At 46.3% G+C, this 26,172-nt stretch overlaps 1 protein-coding gene across 3 annotated transcripts in view; it reads right to left on the bottom strand.

The window, feature by feature from the left end:
• Positions 1-801: 801 nt before the first annotated feature.
• MOCOS (molybdenum cofactor sulfurase) overlaps positions 802-26,172 on the bottom strand; it is a 194,374-nt gene continuing 169,003 nt past the window's right edge. For 2 of the 3 annotated variants that reach the window (XM_060247821.1, XM_060247823.1), the window contains 5 exons: positions 23,876-24,000; positions 23,095-23,200; positions 10,266-10,392; positions 8,167-8,271; positions 802-1,045 (listed from right to left, as the gene is read on the bottom strand). In XM_060247821.1, coding sequence (XP_060103804.1) covers positions 905-1,045; positions 8,167-8,271; positions 10,266-10,392; positions 23,095-23,200; positions 23,876-24,000 — 604 coding nt within the window. In that variant the 3' untranslated portion in view covers positions 802-904. The remainder of the gene's footprint in view (positions 1,046-8,166; positions 8,272-10,265; positions 10,393-23,094; positions 23,201-23,875; positions 24,001-26,172) is intronic. The other variant, XM_060247822.1, reaches the window with a different exon arrangement.

Here is a 26,172-nt window from a genome sequence, read left to right as displayed (position 1 = left end):
CTACACAGATCAGAAAGCGTTCAGTTCTCAATGGATTCCCTTTGCTTCTGTGGGACAACGCAAGCGACGGCGTTCTCACCGACTACTCCCAGCCTCCAAAAGGAGTTGGCAGGAAGGTGAGCGCTTTCCAAATGGCAGACAGACAGGGGCTTCAGATGATCCTTCTAGCCAGCAAAGGCAAGAACTTCCAAAATCCACCCGTCCAGTTTAAATCTTCAGGGAGATATGCTGGACATACAACAACGTCATATCAAATTTACAGGGGAATCTCACCTCTGTATATCCAGCAGATGGTTATTATTCCCTCTGAGCGCCTGAAATGGATATCTAGCAATTTTATGGAGTGTTTGCAATTTCCACACACATCATTCTACCATCCATGCCAGTTTGGTGTAGTGCTTAAGTGCGGAGACTCTTATAGGGGAGAACCGGGTTTGATTCCCCACTCCTCCTCTTGCAGCTGCTGGAATGGCCTCAGGTCAGCCAGAGCTCTTGCAGAGGTTGTCCTTGAAAGGGCAGCTTCTGTCAGAACTCTCTCAGCCCCACCCACCTCACAGGGTGTCTGTTGTGGGGGAGGAAGGTAAAGGAGATTGTGAGCTGCTCTGAGACTCTGATTCAGAGAGAAGGGCGGGATATAAATCTATGCCCTTCTCCTCCTCCTCTTGCCCACCTTTTCCCCTTCAGCTGAAAATCCAAGTCAAGCACGTCACCATTTCAGCTCATCCACAACTTATCACTTACTATTTAACATAATTCCTCCATGATATCTTGTTTCCAGGCCAAACAAATTGAGAATAAAGATTTGAAAGAATTATATAGCTTTATTAGCTCCAATTCACAGACTGAGATCTGATGCACCGAATTGGCAAAGGCACTCAGTGTTCAGAAGATACATGACCTGAAGTCACCCTGATTGTTGCTCTTCAGGGGACAACGAATGTGTGATTTTCTTCTCCGCAGCAAGTACTTGAGATCCCACTGACAAGGTGCTTGGAATGGGAAACGGTCTTTCAGGATGATTCATCAGGTAGATTCCAAAGTTAGTCTGGAAAAGAAAACAACATTCGAACATGTATAACCTCAAATATCCAACAGACTGCACAACCACTAGATCTATTGTGTATTGTGTTCAGTTCTGGGTACCGCATTTTAAGAAGGATATAGACAAGCTGGAACAGGTCCAAAGGAGGGCAACAAAGATGGTGAAGGGTCTGGAGACCAAGTCCTATGAGGAAAGTTTGAAGGAGCTGGGCCTGTTTAGCCTGGAGAAGAGGCGGCTGAGAGGTGAGAGGATCACCATCTTTAAGGACTTGAAGCGCTGTCATACAGAGGAGGGTGTGGAATTGTATTCTGTGGCCCTGGAAGGTAGGACCAGAACCAATGGGTTGAAATTAAATCAAAAGAGTTTCGGGCTCAACATTAGGAAGAATTTCCTGACCGTTAGAGCGATTCCTCAGTGGAACAGGCTTTCTCGGGAGGTGGTGGGCTCTCCTTCCTTGGAGGTTTTTGTGACTTTGTAAACAGAGGCTAGATGGCCATCTGACAGCAATGAAGATCCTGTGAATTTAGGGGGAGGTGTTTGTGACTTTCCTGCATTGTGCAGGGGGTTGGACTGGAGGTCCCTTCCAACTCTATGATTCTGTTTCTATCTTTTGATGGAGAAACAGAATTCAGATATTATATCATCTCAGGGTAGTACAACAGATAAAACAACAGTGCCATTTGGAGGCTTGGAAGTTTTTTTCCTGCTGAGTTCCTCCTTTGTGTATGCTGAGATACTGGCATAAAAAACCTGCAGTTTAACTGTTCAGGGAGATACATTGGACATACAACAATGTAATATCGAACTGACCACTAGAGGGAGCAAAATGTGTGGAAAAGAACACCGCCCCCCCCCCCAAGCAATGTGGGGGCACAAATGTAGAAAATGAAAATGTGGAAGAATGTAAATGCGCAAAATGGGGTGCTGGCCTCAGAACTCTGCTTCCTGATTATCTCCACTTCCGTTTTACATAATTTTGGTGTTTAAAATGTTTATGGTTGTACAGCTGTGTTTCACATGCTTGCAGAAAAAGAGTAACTAAATACGGAAGACTCCAGTGATGGGGTCAGAATTTCAGTGCCACGATGACTTGCAAAAATGTCAATAGATTATGCCCAATTGCTTAGTTCTGACAATTTATACCAGTCTCGGGATCTAGTTTTTCTCATAATACAGCCTGAATGGTGTAAGGTGCAGAGCTGTTAGATCAAGAATATACACAGCATTGCTTTGTGTTAAAATGTCTTCCTTCCAGGGAGAAAAAAGACTATTCCAGCATCCTCACTTACATGGTGTGAATGGGGGCCATTCAGAGAGAGAGAGAGAGAGAGAGAAAGAATGCAAGGAAGTGTTCAAAAAAGAGCTTTAAATTGTGAATTATTCAATGTTTAGGAAGTCAGCAAGTGGTCTTCCCAAGCTTTCATTTTTATGAATGTTTTAACATCATCTGCAAAAGATAAACTGCTAAGTGCTTTATTAGCAAAGCTCATGATACTTCCATTGCTTCTTTAATGAGTTTGCAAGGAAGGCCAATGGAGACCCAGAGCCACAGTGAGCACAAAAGACTGGACCTCTCCGTGGGTCGTGGGGGGCTCAACCAAGTTTGGCCGGGGGAATGGGCGTGACCTGACCCAGAGGTGCTCTCCTACAGACATCCGCCAGTACCTGCATACCTATTGCACTGAGAGAGTGCTTAAGCATCTGATCCTTACTAAAGGGAGGCTGAGTTCATTTCCCATGACTGCCTTTTCCTTTGTGGTTTCTGGATGAATTCAACTTCAGTGAATTACTTCCAGCCCACTGGGTTCCCCAACCTTTTTGATACTGTGGGCACTTTTGGTGGGCACAGCATGGTGGGCACAATCACAAAATGGCTGCTACAAGAGGTGAAGCGAATCACAAAATGGCTGCTGCAGGAGGCAGAGACAGTCACAAACGTCAGGAAGTGAAGTCACACATAACTCCAATAGTACCTCTTCAACTCTGTTTGACAGGATGTCTTTTATTCTGCACAGCCAATCAGAAACCCTGCTGGGCAAAACCCCCAACTAGCCCCGTCCGCTTTCTAAGAGCACTTGGGGGGGCACCAGGACACCCACAGGTCACCATGTTGGGGGCCTCTGCAGTAAACCAACAAAGGCCGTAGCTAGAAACAAAAGTGATTTTCTGCAACAGAATTGCAGTCTTCGGGTCATTTGGACTGATTTATTTGAATATGGAGCAAACTCTGGAGCCCCAGCAACATTGAAGCCTGCCTATAAAAGACTAGTCAGTCCCAGAAGGAAATGAAAGGCTGAGACATTCTCAGATTAAAAAATGAGAGCCTGATCCTTCAATACTGAATCTTGAAGAGTTAATGCTGCCCACTGGACTCAGGTGAGGCTGTTGCCACATTTTTGCCTTTTCCCATGGTTTGTTCCCATCAGTTCTGGCCCCATTCTGCTTCCATTTATCCCTTAGAATCACAGAGTTGGAAGGGACCCCAGGGTCATCTAGTCCAACCCCCCTGCACAATGCAGGAACTTCATGAATACCTCCCCTTAAATTCACAGGATCTGCATTGCTGCCAGATGGCCATCTAGACTCTGTTGAAAAACCTCCAAGGAAGGAGAGCCCACCAGCTCCGGAGGAAGCCTGTTCCACTGAGGAACTGCTCTAACTGCCTTTTCTGCACACATTTTTGTACCTTTCGTTTTCATTTTGGAGAGGGGTTTGGGGGTTTTTTGTATTCCCTGTTTCTCCCCCCCCCCCCTATTCTTTTGAAACCACCCTTATCTCAATCTCTTAATTGAAAACAGTTTTTAGTCTTTTTTCCTCATACATAATGTTTGTTGGTTTCCTTTGTCCCACCCATCTCCAGCCCCCCTTTCAATTATTAGACTGTTGTCAAGATCAAACCACTCCCTCTCTCCCCCAAAGTTGAATGGTTTCAGTTTTTGCTTTTTTGTTTTCTAAAAAGCAGCCCTAAAATATTGATAAGGTGTTATGATAGCTCAAGCAGGCTCTCTGAATTCCTAGCTGTCTTCTTTTTCCTTCTTGAAACAGGAAAAGCCAGCATCTCTGCAAGAGAAGATACCAGAGACTTACTTTTTAAAAAATGAAAGCTGGGAATTTAGAGAGCCTGCTTGAACCACCATTACAGCACTACGTTGGGCCTTTTTAAAACACAAGAGGGGGTGCTGGGAAGCCTCCAATGACAACAGCACCTCCCTTGAAAATCCTTATTATTTCACCCTGGTACAGAAGAAGAAAAAACAGACTCCACAACTGTGAAAATGCAGAAGGAGGGCAGATATGTGGATTCTGGTGCTTGTGAATTAACTGCCAAAAAACTCAAGAGTAAGTCAAGCATGAAGAGAAGGTCTTTGGGGAATGCTCTGTTCTGACTCAAAAAGTTCCCTTTGAGCTACTGTCCTTCCCCATCTGGGACAAAATCACAGTCATCTCTCCCTTGCCAGGCATTCTAGCTAGATCCAAGTGGGCAGCCGTGTTGGTCTGAAGCAGCAAAACAAAGGTCTTAAAAGGTGCCCTTGACTCCTACTTTGTTCTACAGTCATTCTAGCGACGTTCGACTGAAACCTTGCCGTCAAAATGGATTTCTGTTTCTGAATTGTTTACATATTAATAGCATAAAAACTGTGCATAATAAAAAATGCATTAAAAGAATCACAAAGACCAGCAATGAAAGAATGACCAAAATAAATACGTTTACACCAACAAGGTGTAAAACCAAAAAGACGGGGAAAAGGGAAAGTTCACACAGCTCTAAGCTCAATGGCATTTACTCCTGAGTAAAAATACTCAGTATTTCATTGCACATCTCTCTATTTCCTTGCTTTCAAGGGCATTTTAACTATCCAGAACAATCTAAAAACTAAGCAGAATGCAATGCTGTGAGCCACATAGCTTGGCGCACCGTTTTCTGATGTCAGCAGGGTGGGTGCACTAGCAGCTTCCTCATTACTCTTAATCAACGGCACAAAGCAAGTAACGAGCTCCTTCTGCAACCCAAGCAGACATCGCGGCAAAGCCCTCTGTTGGATACATCCACATAAACCCTCACAAACACATTGGGAGTCAGGGCCACTCCTCTGCAGTGCTGAAGATAATGTCACATGCAAGTGCCCTTTTAAGGGCGGCATGTTTCCTTATGTAGAAAGATGTGGGCTTGATGACATCAGGTGAACTCCCCACTTGGGCTTCACCTGTGCGGCAGCATGCCTTGCAAAAGCCATTTAGAGGGTCATGAAGTCCCAGTGGCGAGTTCAGATGTTGGAAGGTGCACTGCCGCAGCCTCGGTTGGGGCTCTGCTGGGTAGCTGCATTCAAACCAGACTGCCCAACAGAGCCCGCAAGTCATGGGTGTGTGGGTGTGTGTAGAGCGAGACGGATCGCTGCAATGGCTTGCACCCGGGGCTTTTTCTGTAGCAGGACCTCCTTTGCAGCAGCATCATAATCAGCCTTTATTGGCATAAACGAGATCAGTTACACAGAATAAAAGGATTACCGAGTCATACCGAATAAAAATTACCCATAAAATACAAAAGATACAGTTAAAATTTAGAAGCAGCATTACCAGTTAAAACTATGGTTACAAAAACCTTTGGCGTATCATGGTGGCCAGAAAAAAATGAACTTGGCTACTATTTCAGTGTCTATCTGAAATACGCTCAGGAGCCTACAAACTTTCAAGGCATCCAGACAGTCTCCTGATTTCTCTAAGATGGGACGCAGAAATGAGTTACGAAGCTGTGAATATAGCAAACAGTGGGACTGTTTCAACGGATGTGTGGTCACAAGGACAGTATCTAAGAGGGTAGGTGATGATAATGGCCTCCTTTGCATATGAGGCCACGCCCCCCTGATGCAGCCAATCTTCCTGGAGCTGACAGTAGGCCCTGTACGAAGAGCCCTGTAAGCTCTTGAAGGATTGGCTACATTAGGGGTGTGTGGCCTAATATGCAAAGGAGTTCTTGCTACAAAAAAAGCCCTGCTTGCATCTAATTCAGCCTAACAGTTGATAGGCACAAAAGCCCTGCCGTTAGGTGAAAATGGGTGCTAGCCAGGGTTTGTTTTGTAGAAAAAACGGTGGTGGAGCTCATCCAGGAATTGTTACTCAGCTGCACCTACTATTCAATGGACAAGGTGGGAAGGAGGAGGGGGGACCATCAGAAAGGTTCAGGAGCCGCACTCCGGTGAGCTCCTGTTGAATGCAAGGCCTGATGCAAGCCATGTCAGCGATCCCTCTCACCCCTCTGTCCTCCACTTCCCACCATAGTTCTCAAGGGCCTCCAAAAAACATGTGGAGGCTCATGGATAGGGATGAGCACAAACCTCAACTCACAAATCATGACCTGCCGATTTTCAGGATGAATTTAGGGCCACTGGGAGGTTCGTGCCCATCTGACTCTCTTGGAACAGTGTCATCTTTAAGGAGCTGATGGACACAACTCTTGCTTACGGAGATAAGCAAACATTTATACCCTAAAAGCTGCAATACTGAAACCTGTGCTGTTTTCTCCTAAACGGTTTATGAAAAGAGTGGCCTGGCTGCACCTCCACCTGCCAGATGCACACGGGGGCTTCACACAATTCCATTCAATCCTGCAAGTGCTTAAGGGACACCCTGGATGACTAACAGGACCCAACCAGTGACCCCCCACCCCACCCCGCTGGCCAGTTAAAACATTCCTGGGGGATCTTGTGTTCTGACTATCATTTCCCAGCAGGCTCAGGATTTATGCCCCAATCCTCAAAGCTCAGAAGGCACCTGAGGTTGAGAAGTGCAGCCTAAACTAGCTTGGATGCAGGATGCAGCAGGCGCAGCCTTGAAACTCACCAGAAGTGTCCACCAAAGGATTGGCTGACTGCTGAGCTGCTCATATACATAACGCATGAGGTTGGTCAGCCTACAACGCAGGGGGTGGAGCCTGAGAGTTAGGGTGGAGCCCTGTGGAACCTGGTGGAGGTGGAGCCCAGCTTACAGTGGTGTAGGAAGGAGCAAATGGTGTTGGAATCAACGCTGAAGCTCCAGGAGCCCAACTAAATACAATCGTAGAGTTGGAAGAGACCTCTAGGGTCATCTAGTCCAACCCCTTGTACAACACAGGAAATTCACAAACACTTCCTCCTACATTCACAGGATCTTCATTGCTGTCAGATGGTCATCTGGCCTCTGTTTAAAAACCTCCAAGGAAGGAGAGCCCACCACCTCCCGAGGAAGCCTGTTCCACTGAGGAATCGCTCTAACGGTCAGGAAGTTCTTCCTAATATTGAGCCGGAAACTCTTTTGATTTAATTTCAACGCATTGGTTCTGGTCCTCCCTTTTGAGGCCACAGAAAACAATTCCACACCATCCTCTAGACGACAGCCCTTCAAGTACTTGAAGATGGTGATCATATCACCTCTCAGCTGCCTCCTCTCCAGGCTAATCATTCCCAGCTCCTTCAAACTTTCCTCATAGGACTTGGTCTCCAGACCCCTCACCATCTTCGTTGCCCTCCTCTGGACTCGTTCCAGCTTGTCTATATCCTTCTTAAAATGTGGTCCCCAAAACTGAACTCAATGCTCCAGGTGAGGTTTTACCAGAGCAGAGCAAAGCGATACCATCACTTATGTGATCTGGACACTATACTTCTGTAGATACATTGCATTTGCCTTTTTAGCCACCGCATCACACTGTTCACTCATGTTTAGCGTATGCTCCACTAAGACCCCAAGATAGCCCCCCACTCCCACCCCATGCTCCCTGAGAATGTAGCCCAGTAGACCTTGAAAGGAGGCTAAGGTATGAAAATTCTTCTCAGGAGCTCTAGATAGTCTCAGAAACTGGAACGGAGAGCATGCTAGGGAGAGGGGACCTTAGAAGGAAACAGGAACTTACTGTATGCTGATGCTTACATTTTGCATAATTGCTTGGAAGTAAGTAAATATTGTCTTCCCTGGTACAGCACAATAGAACGAGTTAATTAGAACTGTGCTGCTGCTTTTTCTTCTTCTTTGTGGATGATGATGATTTAAATTGGGCCAGGCTGGAGGCAATCCATCACAGGAAGGAAAGGAGTCATGAGGGAAAGGGGGCTAGAACAACATCTCACTCCCACGCCCCCATATTTCAGGCTGACCTTTCTATCTTTGGTGGAAGCCAGAGTCTGAAGGAATTCCTTGTTGCGTTGTCCAGTTTGCTGATCGATACAGATAACGAGACATCGGTGGCAGGGCCCCATAACCTGAAATTTCCACAGAAAAGGCTCTCAGTTAAACGGTCTGCACAAATCACCATCTCCTGCCTCAGCACAGAAGGCAAAAGTCATTGTTAACAACGGCTACAATATCTCCAGCACCAAGCATGCTTTGAATGGTTTCTGTTCAGGCTTTTCCCAGCAAGAAATCCAGTAGATCAAAGGTCCCCAATTTTTTTGAGATGGTGGACACCTTTGGAATTCTGACACAGCCTGATTGGTGCAGCCACAGAATGGCTACCATGGGAGGCGGAGCCAGTCACAAAATGGCTGCCGCAGCTTACCTTCAGTTGCAAATTTTTACTTTATTTTATTTGGTAGGCTTATATTTCGCCCTTTTCCATAACTGGCTCGGGGCGGATTACAACATAAATTGAACAATAAAAACCTACAATTTAAATTTAAAACAATACAATAAAAACCAAAACAACAGAACAATAAAATGAATGAAGTGCATTATCAGCAGGAAGGGCACATTTCACAAGATACAGCAGTTTTTGGCCCAAGAAGAAGTGATGGTGTTAATAATAAGATTCAGCACCATGATAAGGCTGTAAAGCATGACGTCACAACAAGGGAGACCCACTGATGGAACAGTTGCTGAAACAGGATGTCCGCTGCCTCAACCAAAATGACGACCCTTGGCCAAAGAAACGTTTTTAAAAATTTGCACAGTCAATCAAATTGCTAATGGCCAATCAGAATCCTTGCTGGCCAAAACCCCCACTTGGCCCCGCCCATTTCTTCATCTCTTTAAACCAATGACAGGCACCTGATCAAAGCACGCCATGGCTCTCAAAAGGAGAGAGACGGCCAGCCTCTTACATGGTCCTACCCCTGCAACAGGGAGCTCAGCGCCTGGAGGGGCCGGTTGCTGCATTTATGAAGCTAACATCCCCAGCACCACTAGGCAGGGGAAGAGGATTAGTTACTGAACAGGAACAATCTACAATCAAACCCAAGGGCACAAGGAGAGGAAGAAGGGTTTGGTTTTATACCCCACTTTTCTCTATCCAAAGGCATCTCCATTCCCTTCCTCTCCCCCCAACAGACGCCCTGTACGTCAGTGAGAGAGCTTTGAGGGAACTATGACGGGCCCAAGGTCACCCAGTTGGCTTCCTGGGGAGGAGGAGTGGGGGATCAAACCCGGTTCTCCAGATTAGAGTCCACTGTTCTTCATCACTACACCCAAGGCTTTTTTTGTAGCAGGAACTCCTTTGCATATTAGGTCACACCCCTGATGTAGCCAACCCTCCAAGAGCTCACAGGGCTCTTTGTACAGGGCCTACTGTAGGCTCTTGGAGGATTGGCTCCATCGGGGTGTGTGGCCTAAGATGCAAAGGAGTTCCTGCTACAAAAAAAGCCCTGACCACACTGCTACACCACGCTGACTCACGAGTCCTGAAATCAGTTACTTAGACACGTGAATGCCACATGAACTCTCTCAGACTTTTAAAATATTTCATTTTGTTAAAGTGTGCCAGAATTTCAGAAGCAAGCTTGTAAATTAAAATAACATTTACTGTATAACTGGCCTAGCTAGAATTGTTAAGTACAGGGAGAGGGGTATTTATTGCTGCAAGCAGGGGTGGAATTCTAGCAGGAGCTCCTTTGCATATTAGGCCACATACCCCTGATGTAGCCAATCCTCCAAGAGCTTACAAGGCTCTTTTTTGTAAGCTCTTGGAGGACTGGCTACATCGGGGGGGTGTGGCCTAATATGCAAAGGAGCTCCTGCTAGAATTCCACCCCTGGCTACATGAAAGAAAAACCCACCCCCCTGGGCCTGCAGCTCCATGCTAGTCACCCTCCCCATGGCACCACAAGTCACTGGTTGGGATCCGAGCCCTCATGACACATCAGCACCCTCCTCGCCGGGCTGCCCAAGCAGTGGCTCTGGTGCCCTCGCCCAAGCACTTGCCCCGCCTTTCCTGGCTCTCTGGTGCAGCTGCAGCCCCGGTGCAGCTGCAGCCATTTTGTACCTTGAAACGGAGGCTGCCGACTGCAATCTCGTCCCACTTGTCTTCCTCAAATGGCTCATTTGTGCTAATAACAATGTTGGCGCGGAAGCGATGGATGAGCTTCTGGAGGGGAAGTGACTCACCTAGTCTGCTCCGCAGAGCCAGAGAAGATAAAAACAAATGTGCTAATATTAACTCAAACCTGTTATTTGCGCGCCAGCCTCCAGGTAGGGCTGGAGAGTTTCCAGAACGGCAAGTGATGTCTGCACAAGAGAGATCAGCTCCCCTGGAGAAAATGAAGCCCTGAAGCTGCCTTCTCCTGGGCCCATCAAGGTCAGCCTTGCCAGCAGGAGATCTCCAGGGTCTTCGCATCCCCTGACAGCTGGTCCTTTGAACTAGAGATGAACCCGATACCTTCTGCCTGCCACTGAGCCACGGTCCCTCCCCTATTTGGAGGGCGGGCTCTATGGCATCATATCCTGCTGAGGTCCCTGTTGGGTTTACTATTGCAATTTCACTTCCTGTTGTCATGAGTTAATTAAATGAATGTATATGCATGCTGATGTTTAGCCAGTGAGAGGTATAGCCAATGAGGATGTGTGCACGTACTTCCCGCTCAGGCTAGGTGTCGATATGTATAGTGACCTTTGAAGCAAAGCCCTAATTGGCTAATCCATATTTTTTGGGAGGTGGTCTGGGGGAAACCATTGGGTCAGTTTTATTGCCCTTTGTGTAAAGCCCTCAGATCTCCATGCAGTTAGAGTTCGGACTCCATAGAGTCGAGATGTAGCTTAGAAGCTAGAAAAGGATATTGAGTCCTTATTTGTTTTCTAGAAATCCCAGTTACCCTTTCCTCATAGTAAAAGTAAACTACTTTATTCTTAAGCTAAAACGTCTGCCTGGCTTGTTTATTGTGGTTCTCTCCACGTAACTCTGCTAAAGTATCTCTAAACCATAGCAGTCCCTCCCCTCCCTCAAACCCCCAACCTTCACCCCCAAATATTCAGGAGCTTCCCAACCTAGTTAGGCTGTCTGCTGTGATTGGTATAAGACATTAACACTTCCGGTGTACAGATAAGCTCAACAAACAAAAACTCACCAAGACGGACAATATTACAACATGATAAACACAGTATCTATTTGAATTTCTAGAGTCACAATTTCATATACGATGTAATAATCTCTATCGGTGCTGCTATATCGGTCCGTGAGTAATAGCTTTTTGCAATCCTGTGGCATACTGTCTCTTTAAATTGAAGGGCTTCAAAGCTCAATCTGTGCTTACAGCTTTTAAAATTGTCCAAGGTTTCCTTGCTAATGGTCACCGAAGGCTCCAAAACAGCAGGAAAGAAACACTAGGCTCATAGGAAAAAATGATAAATTCCAGGAGAGAATGAGAGAGCTCACCAAATCTAGACCTTAGTGGTGGTTTTGCAACCTTCATCCGCTCTCTCTCTCTCTCTCTTTCACTATCAAACTTCTTTTCACGGAGCCACAGTATATAGCCTACTACATAGGCTCTTTGCTAGTCTGTGATTGGTGGCAGCTTTCCAGAATCTCACATAAAAGTCTTCCACATCCCCTGCTGCCCGGTCCTTTCTAACTGAAGATGCTGGGGACTGAACCTGGGACCTTCTGCATGCCGAGCAGAGGCTCTGCCACTGACCAGGGTCTCAGGTCGAGGTCTTTCCCATCCCTTCCTGCCTCGTCCTTTTAACTGGAGATGCTGGGGACTGAACCTGGGACCTTCTGCATGCCGAGCAGAGAAACTCCCACTGAGCTTCAGCCCCCCGGCACCCCTGGCCTGAATTACTAACAGGAGGGATATTAACGATATTTATGCAACGGTTTGACTCTATAAAGGGTGTAACTGAAGGTATGGGCTTTTTTTTTTAAAGGAACACAAATGTTAGGAGAAGCAGTTTCTAATTGACTGGGCTAGGAGGTCGAATGTAACTGCAGTGAAGCAAAACGAGCAGTCGAAGTTCGCTAACCAAGAGCACTAAGGATACACCCAGAGGAGAGCACATCAAAGGGAATTTGATGCAAGGCCCAAGGGCCAAGTGGGCCCTACAGGTCTTAGCCGGACCCGCCAGGAAGGCGTCAGTGCAGTCAGTGCTGTGTCAAGATACAGGGCTACTTTATCTTCGATAGAAATTACAGCTGGTTTACAATTTCGTGGTTCACAATCAGAACGCTCACAGCTGTTAAAGAAACGGCTTCCATTTCTTCGGCTGAAACGATGTGCATCAAGCCCTTTCCCCAACCTAGCAAACGCTGCTCATTGTTTTCTTCTTTTTTTGGAGCCCCTAATACTGATATATATACTCATCTGTGTTTATTAATTTATTTGTATATTTCTGAAACTGTGTCCCTTTTCTCCCTGAGCTTACTAGTACCGATATGTGTACTGGATATTCCATAACTCCTGTAATAATAATTGAGCGTAATTAATGTAATATATGCATACTGTGCACTATGTTAATCCTTTTTGATGTGATAAGCTCCTGATCAATTTTCCTTCTCCCAAGTTATCCTATGCTGTATCCTGTTTAAAGCCAATAAAGTCTGAAAGATTAAAAAAAAACACCACGAAGGCAGGAATGTGGCCAGGAGATGCTGCCTGCGTCTAGGGGCACCCCACTTGAGCTAAGGGGAAGGGACGGTGGCTCAGTGGCAGAGCATCTGCTTGGGAAGCAGAAGGTCCCAGGTTCAATCCCCGGCATCTCCAACAAAAAAGGGTCCAAGCAAATAGGTGTGAAAAACCTCAGCTTGAGACCCTGGAGAGCCGCTGCCAGTCTGAGTAGACAATACTGACTTTGATGGACCCAGAGTCTGATTCAGTAGAAGGCAGCTTTATATGTTCATATGTTCAAGGGGACCCCAAGTCTTTTTTTCTATTCACCTGCACTCCATATCATTGGTTAAGATCCCAGCTCCTATAGCTCTACCAGGGTTTTCCTGCTAATTCCCCTACTTATAAAGGAAACCCAAAGCACTCTGAGAAACAGGAAGCCCCTGGTTAAAAATGTCCAACTCAGCCATTTTAGCAGGGAGGGAGGGCGGCAGGGCATAGCTGGAGCTTGTCAGATCCCAGAGGCTAAGCAGGGTTGGTAGCTGGAAGGGAGACCACCAAATCTTTCTGAGAAGAGACAGCCTTGCCAGACCAGAAGCCAGTGGCAGCGTTTTGCTTTGGCTTCATGGGAACATCACAAAACAGACACCGAATGTCATTCCAGCATGAGCTTTTGTTGAGTCAGAGCTCAATTCCTCAGATGGGAACGGGCCCCTTAAAAGAAGGCTTCTCACTACACAGTGAACGACCTTTGCTAAAGCTGGTTCACAACCACACGGTTGTGAACCAGCTTTAATCCCAGAGGGGAAGTCTGCTGTAGCAAGACCAAGCAGAGGTCATGGGGCTCCTTAAAGACGATCAACGTTTACTCCAGCACAACCTCCCCTGCATCAGAGCTCGCTTCACCTGACGCCTGGAGCACCCCCAGAGAAAGCTGGGCCGACACTGCTTTGGGGGCAGAGGAGGATCAGGACAAGAAAACAACCCTGGAGGTGAACGACAGGCCCCTCCGGATGTTTGGCAGCTGCTCAACTCCAACCTGGCCCTGCAAAATGGAGGTGCTGCTGCCCACAGTGCTCCTTTGCCATCCTCAAATACAGCCTCATTGTGGGTCCCTCCTTCTCCCCCTTTGCTCTGTTCCAAGCGGCCCTTCTGGCCTGGACCTCTCATGCCCTTCATGATGACAGACCCCATCCCCCCAATCACTTCCTCTGCTATTCTGATGCTTCTGTTGGCTGGGCAGGCTTTGGCTGCTCTTCACAGCTGTCTGTCTGTCTGTCTACCTACCTGCCTACCATCACATGCCCTGCTCCAGGTGGGGTGGAAAGCGCTGGCCAAGAAAACTTTCCCCCCCTCTCTCCATATTCAGTAACTGGGCAGTAGATTCAGGATGGACATAAGGAAATACTGCTTCACCCAGCAAATGATTAAAATGTGGAAGTTACTGCCAGAGGATGTAGTGAGGGGCACAGGAATAAACAGCTTTTAAAGGGGATTGAATAGTTTTTAAAGAAATGTTAAAGTATCAGCTCTAAGGATAGACTGAGAGGCTAATCTAAGGCTGAGCACATCTCACAGAGGTCTGAGAGGAGCAGAGCAGAGCAGCTCTGATAGCTGAGACAGCTGGAGAAATTGCTGAGAATTTCTGAGTTTTGAAGGACTACATTCTAAGGTTTGTGGGGCTGCCTAAAATTCTAAGGTGTGACAGCTGGGGAACTGCTCTTTGTTTGGTTGACTGCTCTTTGTTTGGTTGACTGCCTTAAGGGTGAAAGAGATTGAGAGTGATTGCTGCTGATTGAGAGTGATTGCTGAGGAGTGCCTCTGCTCCACCTCTTTGCATTTTAAGCTGCGCCTTGCGAAAGGCGCGAGCTGAAGGGCGAGAGCTAAAGGGCTCTTGGCCTGTGGCTCTTCGCCTAGGGGCTCCCTAAGGAGCAGGAACCCAGATCCCTGGCTTCCTTGTTCTCCAAATAAGGTAAGTTCCCAATAAGGTAAGTTTAGGTAAGTTGACCCGCCAGAAGGGGAGCCACTTAAACAGCATTTAAAGAGGACTGTATATTTTAATATATATATATATATATACAATGAAGATAGAATGCCAGCAGGGGGTTGGGGGCTTTCCAGTGTTTTGCACTGAGTGTCACATGTATGACTATCTGCCCAAAGGACAGAAGTCTTGGGTGTGTGCTCGATGCAAGGAGCTCCTGGTCCTCAGGGAATGAGTTCGTACCCTTGAGGCCGAGGTGACTGCCCTGGAGAAGCAGAGACGGTCAATTAGGCACTTGGGGAAGACTCTCGGGGGCGTATTAGATGAGCCCCGCTCTGAACGTAGCAGCCCCGTTGCTGCCAGAGAGCGTGAGGGTCGAGAGGGAACAGGGCACCGTGCTGAGGATAAGGGGAATGCGCCCTCAGAAGGGACCTCTTCTTCGGTTGGTGAGCGGGAATCCTTTCGCGCCAAGGAACCATCCCTGAGCAGGGAGAGAGGGGGGGTATTGGTAGTTGGTGATTCGATCATTAGGCAAGTAGACAGCCGGGTGGCGAAACCGCGTACTGACCGTATGGTGACTTGCCTGCCTGGTGCGAAGGTAGCGGACATTACGCGTGTAGTAGATAGACTGATAGACAGTGCTGGGGAGGAGCCTGTGGTCGTGGTGCATGTTGGCACCAACGATGTGGGGAAATGCAGTCGTGAGGTCCTGGAGGAAAAATTTAGGCTGCTAGGCGGGAGACTTAAGGCCAGGACCTCCAAGGTAGCCTTCTCGGAAGTGCTACCTGTTCCACGTGCAGGGCAGGAGAGACAGGCACAAATTAGAAGTCTCAATGTGTGGATGAGACGATGGTGTAAGGAGGAAGGGTTTAAGTTTGTTAGGCACTGGGATGCTTTCTGGAACAAGCGGGAGCTGTACAAAAGAGACGGTCTCCACTTGTCCCCGGATGGAACCAGGCTGCTGGCGCTTAAAATCAAAAAGGTGGCAGAGCAGTTTTTAAACTAAATCTTGGGGGAAAGCCGACAGGAGATGAAATGTCTCTGGTTCGGGAGGACTCGTCTCAAAGAGATGGAAGGGTTAGCTGCTATTTTTCTACCGGGTAACGGACCGGAGTTGTCCACTGTGAAGGTGACAAACAATATGGACTGTCTGCCAGTGTCTCGAGGCAGCAGGAGGAAGGTGGCGGGCCTAGCTCGCCTGGGAAATTATAGATGTTTGTATGCAAATGCTAGAAGTGTTCAAAGTAAAATTGGTGAATTGGAATGTTTAGTGTTGGGAGAAAACATAGACATTGTGGGAATTTCAGAAACTTGGTGGAATGAGGAGAATCAGTGGGACACGGTGATTCCTGGATATAAGCTATATCGGAAGGATAGGGAGGGAAGGGTTGGAGGTGGGGTGGCTCTGTATGTCAGAGAAGATATACGGTCCAGTAAGGCTGAGATCAGAGAATTAGATTCACTTTTAGAAATGCTTTGGGTTGAAATAGAGGGCCCAAAAGGAAATTTAACTATGGGAGTTTGTTATCGCCCACCAAATCAAAAGAGAGAGGACGATTATAATATGATGGAAGGCTTAAAGATAGCGGCTAAACGTAAAAACTGTGTTGTAATAGGTGATTTTAACTACCCGCAGATTGATTGGGTCAATATGTGTTCTGGTCGAGAGAAAGAGATTGAGTTTCTTGATGCTCTCAATGACTGTGCTATGGAGCAGATGGTCTCAGAACCTACCAGGGGTGGGGCGATCCTGGATTTGGTCCTAAGTAATGCCCAAGACTTGGTGAGAGATGTAAAAGTGATTGCGCCGCTTGGGAGCAGTGACCATAATGTTATTGATTTCACCGTTTGTATAAATAGGGAGTTGTCCAAAAAGACCACCACAACCACGTTTAACTTTAAAAGGGGTAAATACACTGAGATGAGGAGGCATGTGAGGAAGAAACTGAAAGGAAAGGTACATACGGTCAAAACCCTTGGGGAAGCTTGGACGCTATTTAAAACTATAATCCTAGAAGCTCAGATAAAATACATACCACAAGTTAGGAAAGGCACAAACAGGTATAAGAAAAGGCCTGCGTGGTTAACAAACAAAGTAATGGAAGCTGTAAAAGGTAAGAAGGACTCCTTTAAGCGGTGGAAAACCAGTCCAAGTGAGATTAGTAAAAGGGAACACAGGCTGTGGCAAATCAAATGCAAGACTGTGATCAGGCAGGCAAAAATGGACTATGAGGAGCATATTGCAAAAAACATAAAGACCAACAATAAAACTTTCTTCAAATATATTAGAAGTAGGAAACCAGCCAGGGAGGCAGTGGGGCCCTTGGATGACCATGGGGTAAAAGGATTACTGAAGGAGGATAGGGAAATGGCTGAAAAGCTAAATGAATTTTTTGCCTCCGTCTTCACTGTAGAAGACGAGAACTTTTTGCCCGCCCCAGAACCACTAATTTTGGAAGGGGTATTGAAAGACCTGAGTCAGATGAGGTGACAAATGAGGAGGTCCTACAACTGATAGACAAATTAAAAACTAATAAGTCACCGGGTCCGGATGGCATACATCCGAGAGTTCTGAAGGAACTCAAAGTTGAACTTGTGGATCTTCTAACAAAAATCTGTAATCTTTCATTGAAATCTGCCTCCATTCCTGAGGACTGGAAGGTAGCAAATGTCACCCCCATCTTTAAAAAAGGTTCCAGAGGAGATCCGGGAAATTACAGGCCAGTCAGTCTGACTTCAATACCGGGAAAGTTGGTAGAAACCATTATCAAGGACAGAATGAGTAGGCACATTGATGAACACGGGTTATTGAGGAAGACTCAGCATGGGTTCTGCAAGGGAAGATCTTGCCTCACTAACCTGTTGCATTTCTTTGAGGGGGTGAACAAACATGTGGACAAAGGAGACCCGATAGATGTTGTTTACCTTGACTTCCAGAAAGCTTTTGATAAAGTTCCTCATCAAAGGCTCCTTAGAAAGCTTGAGAATCATGGAGTAAAAGGACAGGTCCTCTTGTGGATCAAAAACTGGCTGAGTAATAGGAAGCAGAGAGTGAGTATAAATGGGCAGTCTTCGCAGTGGAGGACGGTAAGCAGTGGGGTGCCGCAGGGCTCGGTACTGGGTCCCATGCTCTTTAACTTGTTCATAAATGATTTAGAGTTGGGAGTGAGCAGTGAAGTGGCCAAGTTTGCGGATGACACTAAATTGTTCAGGGTGGTGAGAACCAGAGAGGATTGTGAGGAACTCCAAAGGGATCTGTTGAGGCTGGGTGAGTGGGCGTCAACGTGGCAGATGCGGTTCAATGTGGCCAAGTGCAAAGTAATGCACATTGGGGCTAAGAATCCCAGCTACAAATACAAGTTGATGGGGTGTGAACTGGCAGAGACTGATCAAGAGAGAGATCTTGGGGTCATGATAGATAACTCACTGAAAGTGTCACGACAGTGTGCGTTTGCAATAAAAAAGGCCAATGCCATGCTGGGAATTATTAGGAAGGGAATTGAAAACAAATCAGCCAGTATCATAATGCCCCTGTATAAATCGATGGTGCGGTCTCATTTGGAGTACTGTGTGCAGTTCTGGTCGCCGCACCTCAAAAAGGATATTATAGCTTTAGAGAAGGTGCAGAGAAGGGCAACTAGAATGATTAAAGGGCTGGAACACTTTCCCTATGAAGAAAGGTTGAAACGCTTGGGACTCTTTAGCTTGGAGAAACGTCGACTGCGGGGTGACATGATAGAGGTTTACAAGATAATGCATGGAATGGAGAAAGTAGAGAAAGAAGTACTTTTCTCCCTTTCTCACAATACAAGAACTCGTGGGCATTCGATGAAATTGCTGAGCAGACAGGTTAAGACGGATAAAAGGAAGTACTTCTTCACCCAAAGGGTGATTAACATGTGGAATTCACTGCCACAGGAGGTGGTGGCGGCCACAAGTATAGCCACCTTCAAGAGGGGTTTAGATAAAAATATGGAGCACAGGTCCATCAGTGGCTATTAGCCACAGTGTATGTGTGTATATAACATTTTTTGCCACTGTGTGACACAGAGGGTTGGACTTGATGGGCCGTTGGCCTGATCCAACATGGCTTCTCTTATGTTCTTAATCGAACCAAGTTCACCTGGTTTCCTTTTGATGTGGCCTTTCCAGTATCTTCTGGAGCCTGACCTAAATTAAGTTCCTCATTTTTTTTTTCAAAAAGGAGTGGAAGAAATTCAAAGGATATATGGAGAAAGAGTGGAACGTAAAAAGACACTGGACAATTTTTTAGTATTAATCAAAAGTATTACATTTTGATAGATTAGTGGTACCTTTAGAATTAAGTGGAAATTTATAACTTCGGGGAAGTCAACATTGGAGGGAGGGGGGGGTGAAATATCATATGGTTTAGTAAAAGAAAAAGTTAATTAAATATTGTAACCATGTGTTATTAATGAATTGTTAAAACACTAAATTAAGTTCCTCATTCACATTAAAATCATTCACCAAGACCTCAAACTGACTTTTTGGTGGCACGGAGTACAGTTTGTTTATTTAAAAGTTTTCCAGTCTACTTTGCTTAGCTTTTATCAACGATTATTAGTTCATCATCAGTCATTTGTGCCCATATTTTACTCATTTTAACAACTCAAGAGAACTCCCCCCCCCACCTTCTAACCGAGGTAATAAACCTTCAAGGGGGAGGGAGGATTGAAGGAATAGTGGGACAAGACGTGGTCGGCCGCTCTCTAGCTAATAAAATAAAATGCAAATTAATAATAGCTTAAAAGGCCTGAAGTAACCTAGGCTAGGCTCAACCGAAAAGAATTAAAATCAAACCGTCACACAGCTGCAGCTTCTCCCTGCCCCCTGTCAACCTCCCCCCCCCCCCCACCCCGCTGCCTGGGAATAACCAGGGAGAAGACAAAAAAGGCTGTCAGAGTTCAAATGAGTGCATCGTCAAGGTTTCCTGAAAGTCCAAGATAGTCAGAAAACTGAAAAAAGAAAACAATAAAAAAATAAAGCTAACGAACTGCTAGAAACAACTCACTCCCTACATGATTAAACCTACGCGGGAGAGAGACCAGGGGACCTGCTGTATGCTGAAAATAATCACCCACAAAGGCAGTCCAAACAAAATGGCAGCAGGGTTGGGCGGATGAATGGAGCATCTAAAATAGACTTATAACGAACAGGAAAGAGGATAATAGAAGCAAACAGAAACCAAAAATCAGAGAATTGAACTTCCTGAAGCAGAGACCAGCCTAAAAGATGAAGGGCGCAGAGCAGAGCAATCCCCTTGCTGGCCCTGCCTGCCTTAGAGGAGCTCAAAGCAGCATTCCAGCCTCACTGCCAGTGCCGGATTAAACCCTGTGGAGGCCCCTAGGTAGCTGAAATCTCGGGAGCCCCCTTGCAAACTGTCTCAGTCGAAATGCCCACCCCGCAGCTCCCCACTGCAGACTGCAGGCCCTTTTTCAAAAGCCCCTTTGACAAAGCTGCAGGGGAGAGGCAGAGAGAGGCAAACTTGGCACCTACGCCAGCAGCTGCACCAGGCAGATCGGGCAAAGAGCAGCTCAGTTGCTGGCTGCACGTGGAGGCTGGGAGGGCTGCAAGCAGGGAGAAAACCAAGGGGGCGGGGAGAGCAAGTCTGGGGCCCCTAAAGACACAGGGCGCATAGGCCAGTGTCTACTATGCCTAATGGTTAATCTGGCCCTGCTCACCACCAATGAGCTGCTGAAATGAGGGGAGGAGTGACTTGCCCCGAGGCCCCCAGTGCAGTTCACAACTGAGCAGCGATTTGGACCAGATCATGCCCCCCCTTCCGAGCCCAGTTCTCTTGGCACAGCACCATCGCAGTTCCCCAAGTGCCCGTTTGCCCTTCTTGGGGCTAGGACTTTGGCGCTGGTCCCATTCAAGCTCCCACCCCCATGGCTTCACAAAGAACCCGCAAAGTCGCTTTCAATGAACTTTCATCCCTCAGGGGATTTTACTGAACCTACATTCTCAACCACTTCCAGCAAGAAGGCTGAAACAGTTTTATAAGTATTGCTATTAACATTTTTTACACAGTGGTTGTTATTTGAGTCCCAGAACAAACTGTGTCCTTTGAAGCTCTGTATTCTATCATTAAAGAATTTAATTAGTCTGTTTAACCTTTGCCAAGAAACTTGTAACAGAGAAGTTAGAGTACACAAAGCAAAAGCCGGGGGGGGGGGGGGGGGGGAGGAAACTGGACATACCATGAATCTCTGTTCTGTCCTAAAGCAGAAAAGCCAGTTAAGAATGGGTTAACCCACCTGCAATTTGCATGTGGACAGTGACAAGCGAAGCTTTGGTACTGTGCAAGACGGGTAGCAGAGTTAGTCTGTCTGCAGCAGTAGAAAAGAGCAAGAGTCCAGAAGCATCTTAAAGACTTAACGAAATGGGTGGCAGCTTTCGTGAGTCGCTGGTCACTTCTTCTTTGGTACACGAGGACAGCGACAAGCGAACTTTTGGCATTGTTTAAGGTGGACAGCAGGGTTAGTTCGTCTGCAGCAGAAGAAAAGAGGCAGAGTCCAGAAGCATCTTAAAGACTAACAAAATGGGTGGCTGCAGGGGAGGGGCTTGCTTCTTCTTTGGTACTGCAGACATCACAAACAGAAAGATCCTGGCAAACATCTTCTGCCTGGGGATTCTGACCTGGGTCAAACAAGTGAAGACAGGTACAGTACATTCCTCAAATGCAAGTCAGCTACACCCCAGGATCACAACCAAATCTTCAGGGAACTGAGCGCAGCCCAAACACAAGACTGATGCAGGACAAAAGCATGCCCAAGAGTCCTCTGCTTCCTTCCAACATGGCTCCTCATTATAAAGCAAAATCTTTTTTTTTTTTAAACCTTTCAAATGAAGATGTTGAAGATGAAGATATTGGATTTATATCCCACCCTATACTCTGAATCTGAGTCTTAGAGAGGTCACAATCTCCTTTACCTTCCTCTCCCACAACAAACACCCTGTGAGGTGGGTGGGACTGAGAGAGGTTTCGCAGCACCTGCCCTTTCAAGGACAGCTCTGTGAGAGCTATGGCTGACCCAAGGCCATTCCAGCAGCTGCAGTGGAGGAGCGGGAAATCAAACCCTGATCTCCCAGATAAGAGTCGGCGCACTTAACCCACTACACCAAACTGAACATCCAGAAGTTTCCCGCAGCAGTAAGTTATGTATGGCTGGCAGGGGTCGTTTTATAGAAAAACAGGTGGTGGAGCTCATCCAGGGATTGTTATGCAGCTGCACCTACTATTCAGTGGACAAGGAGGTGGAACTCTCAGAAAGGTTCAGGAGCTGCACTCCTGTGAGCTCCCACTGAATCGGAGGCCTGATGGCTGGACACAAATAAGAGGGTGACTGTCCCTTGATTACACTATGCTGAAAGGCTGGCAGTCAAACATGTGATCTGACTGAAATCCATCGTGTCTGAAGGGATAACAAACTTTCTGTCTGGGCTGGCCCATTCACAGTAGCCACCCATTAGTTGCTACAATCGTGGATTGTGCGTGTGTAAACGAAGCCTAGCATACTGGGCTTTGAAGATTTGTCTTTGTAATTTCATCCCTTCTTTTCCTTGGATTTGTATTTTGCAATATATCTTGTCCCACACGGAAGCTGCCTTATTCTGAATCAAACCATCAGAACTATCAAGGTCAGAAATGTTTACTCAGACAGGCAGCTGTTCTCAGGTAAGGGATAAACTCTTTGGCCCTCAGGTTTACTGAAAGGTGATGTTCCTGCATCACACCGTAGATGGGACAGCATCAAGACCCATTCATTCTGAATAGCAAAAGGATAACTGTCTTACCCAAAGGATAAACCCAGTGTCCCATCCTATCTACTGGACACGAAGAACCCAAGAAATTAAAAGCTCCCAAGATAAGTAAGAAACCATAGTTTCTCTCTACCCTCCAAACTCCTCTTTTTGATTTCTAACCCTTTTGTTCTTACAGAGGACAGAACTTCCTTAAGTAGCTGCTAAAACAGCCTTTTAAAAGCCTGTAGTTTTAAAGAGGTCGAGCCTTCCTCTGCCCCATCTCCGTATTATGACACAGGGAAGAAAAATACCCAGCATCTTACTGACAACTTTCCCAGCCGAAGAACTGGGGACTGCAGAATAAGGAGTTTTCTGGCCACCGTGAATATGGAGATGTCTAGTTTCCATACAAGCATGAAGAAAGGGAGGAATGAGACAGATAAACGAAAATAAGTCTCGTTTGTGAGAAAGATAAAAATAACAAATCTCAGGAAAGGCATGATTTTAGAAGAGGAAGCACTTACCTTGAAGTGATCTGATCACTGAGTTGTAAAACGCTTGTTTGATTTATCAGGAGATACTGGGCTTCATTTACCAAAGAGAGTGAGGCAGCCATGACAGCTGTTTCTCCTGAAATATATCCCACACAAGGAGATGGTTAGGAATGGCAAGCAAACTGGAAGAATTCAGATCTTATTCTGGTGTCATCTTCATGGCAGAATAGATGTGATCCGGGCTATAGGTTAAATGCTTACAGGTGTAAACAATTCCATGCCTGCACAGTCATATTTATACCTTATGCAGCCAGCTGCCTGCCTGAGCCTAGCAACAGCATGCCAGTGATCAGGCAGGCAGCTGCTGGTATTTTAATGTTGCACATGTGTACATGCATGTAGATACCGCTGGGCATGTATGGAACATTTACACAGAAAAGCACTCGAACCAGCTGCTGCACCATATCTGTTCCAACCTTTCAGAGTCCTCCCTCTGCCTTTCTCCCTGTTTAGCCAGCCACCCCATAAAAAGTCTTCCAAGAAAACATCACGATGTGACGTCACCCCATGGGTCAGTAGAATTACACATTGTGGGATACGGACAAGGAGGACTTAGTACAAAAATCCATAGGCAGTATTGAAAGACTACAGAAGGCAGTCTACCACGTACATCTTTTGTATATGCCATACATTCCGTATCACTGGGGCAATTCGGACTTTAATCTATGACACAGCACATAAGTCATGCTGACATTTCACATTTGCACTGTCAGGCGATCCATTTCCTAATTGCCATGCAAAATATTTATACCCTTTTCATGTTTCTGTTTTGCATTTCTTTGGGAGTCCGAGCACTGCCTGATCAGGTAGCACTGTCGGCCGAGAAACTCTGAAAACCAAGCCGCCAATCTGCCTCCACAGCTGTAGGTTTGCACTCTACGAGGGAAAAGTAGAAGAGGAAGCAGCATTCAGTCATCCATTTCATTCCTGGCTTAGAGGCGAGGTATAATCAAACATCTCTTATGCCTGCAACCACCTATGATGTAAGTTCACACGTCAATTTTTATTTATTACTCATTAAAACATTCGTATCCCACCTTTCTTTATGGTTCAAGGTGGCTTGCAATAATAGTTTAAAACATTTTCAGTTAAAACCAGAAATAAAACAGCAAATCCCAAATTCTCTTCCCCCCCTTTCAAAGATGCCTGCCTACCACTCAAAATCCCTCCAGAACACTGGCAACATGCAGGCCTCACAGCACCACCTAAAGACCTCCAAAGAGGGGGATCTATCTCATCTCTTCGGGCAGCCCCTCCCACAGAGCTGGAGCCATGACAGAAAAGGCCCCGGGGGCTCTCTGGCTGATGCCAGATGGCCACCCGGAGGGGTAGTTGATACACAGGGACATGCAGAAGGAGACAGTTTTTCAGTGTCCCCACTTCCAACATGTGAAAGTGTTCTGTTAATCATGAGCGTTGTTTGTTCTAATTTACAGAGCATCTTAATTAACAGTCTTTCTTATATTTTGTCTGTTTCTCTCCCCCTTTCCTGTGCACTGACACTAAGAGAGGCCTGGAATCCTCTGCTGTGCTGGTTACCAGTTGCCTAGCAACCCCTGAAATGGCCACAGAGATCTCAAAACATAGTCTCTTGAGATCAGGTGGTGCCAAGATGAACAGTTTTTTTCGGTTTATAAAGGAATCTGAACTATCAAGATCAAGAGGAGGGGTTTTTTGGTTGCATAGAACCCAACAGCAGCTGTTTGATATCTTGGGCTGTTCAGTGACATTCCTGCGGGGAACGTGGATTTAAATTAATTACCAACCTTCCTTTGGTCAGGAATATCACTTGTCTGAGTTCTTCGGAGAGGTGTTTGTGAAATAGAAGTGAACAAGGTGTAACAGACAATCACGCGCCTCCCTTGTATCTTGATGCTTCAGCTGTTCTCTGAAGCCACCACCTTTTAAAGTCCTAATCTTGAGTAGGAAATTAAGCTGGGAGACCCAATTCGCCTGACATCGACAGGCGGAGCTTTAACTTTCAAGGAAATTGCTTTTCTCCTAGGCGCCCCACCAAGATGCTCAGGAAATCATATCGCTTGCGTGGACTGTCCTTAAACAAACAGGAACAGTCAGATGGAAGACGGAAACAGAAGTCTGGGGCTTAGAACTATAACTGCAGGATTTTTAGACCATTAGGTTCAACAAAGGTTCCAAAGCAAAGGAGGTATGGAAATGAGAGGGGATGTGTGGAAGTTTAGAAAGAGGGGTCCAGCTGAAGCCCCCAGGTGACAATAACCCCAGTATCAAGGAGGAGGTTCCAGACAGGGCGGCACCCTGCCCAACACGGAGGGGTGAGGTGGGCACCTGCCAGTCTCAGAGAATGGATATGGCTCTCGCTTTTGAGAAGGGGCATTTTCTTTCTGAATCGAATCCCACATTGCAAAGATCGGATGTAAAGCTGCCTTCTTTTATTTGCTATACTTTTGTAAAAAAAAAATAAATTATTTACTGAACCATTTTTCTTTTATTAAAAATTACAACAGAAAAGTCAAAAAAGATTATTCACAAATGTGATTTCCACAACCAAGAAGAGGATTTCTAAGAGCACAGAGAGGCACTATAAATTAAATAAAGACATTTTTAAAAGACTTAGATGTGGGGGAAGGGGAGGAGAATCACAAAAGGGATGGGGAAATAATTACTTTTAATGTTATCCAATATTATTAGAAGAGCTCTGCTGGATCAGCCCAATGGTCCATCTGGTCCAGCATCCTGTCTCACACAGTAGCCAACCAGTTCCTCTGGAGGTCCAGCAACAGGGTGTGGAGGCTGAGGCTTTCCCTGATGATGCCTCTTGGCACTGGGATCCAGAGGCTGACCACCGCTGAACATGAACGTTCCCTTTAGACATGATAGCTGGTAGCCACTGACAGACCTCTCCTCCATGAATCTGTCTAATCCCCTTTAAAAGCCGTCTATAAGAAGAAGAGCCCATGAGGATCTGACTAGTAGCTCATCTCGTCCAGCATCCTGTCTCACACACTGCAGCCACCAGTTATTCTAGGGGTCCAACAACAAGGCGTTAGGCCGAGGCCTTTTCCAATG

The sequence above is a fragment of the Heteronotia binoei genome, chromosome 10 (genome assembly GCF_032191835.1).
Source record: "Heteronotia binoei isolate CCM8104 ecotype False Entrance Well chromosome 10, APGP_CSIRO_Hbin_v1, whole genome shotgun sequence".
NCBI classification, from domain to species: domain Eukaryota; kingdom Metazoa; phylum Chordata; class Lepidosauria; order Squamata; family Gekkonidae; genus Heteronotia; species Heteronotia binoei.
The sequence above is the reverse complement of the archived record's forward strand: the minus strand, read 5'-3'. Positions and strand labels throughout refer to the sequence as shown.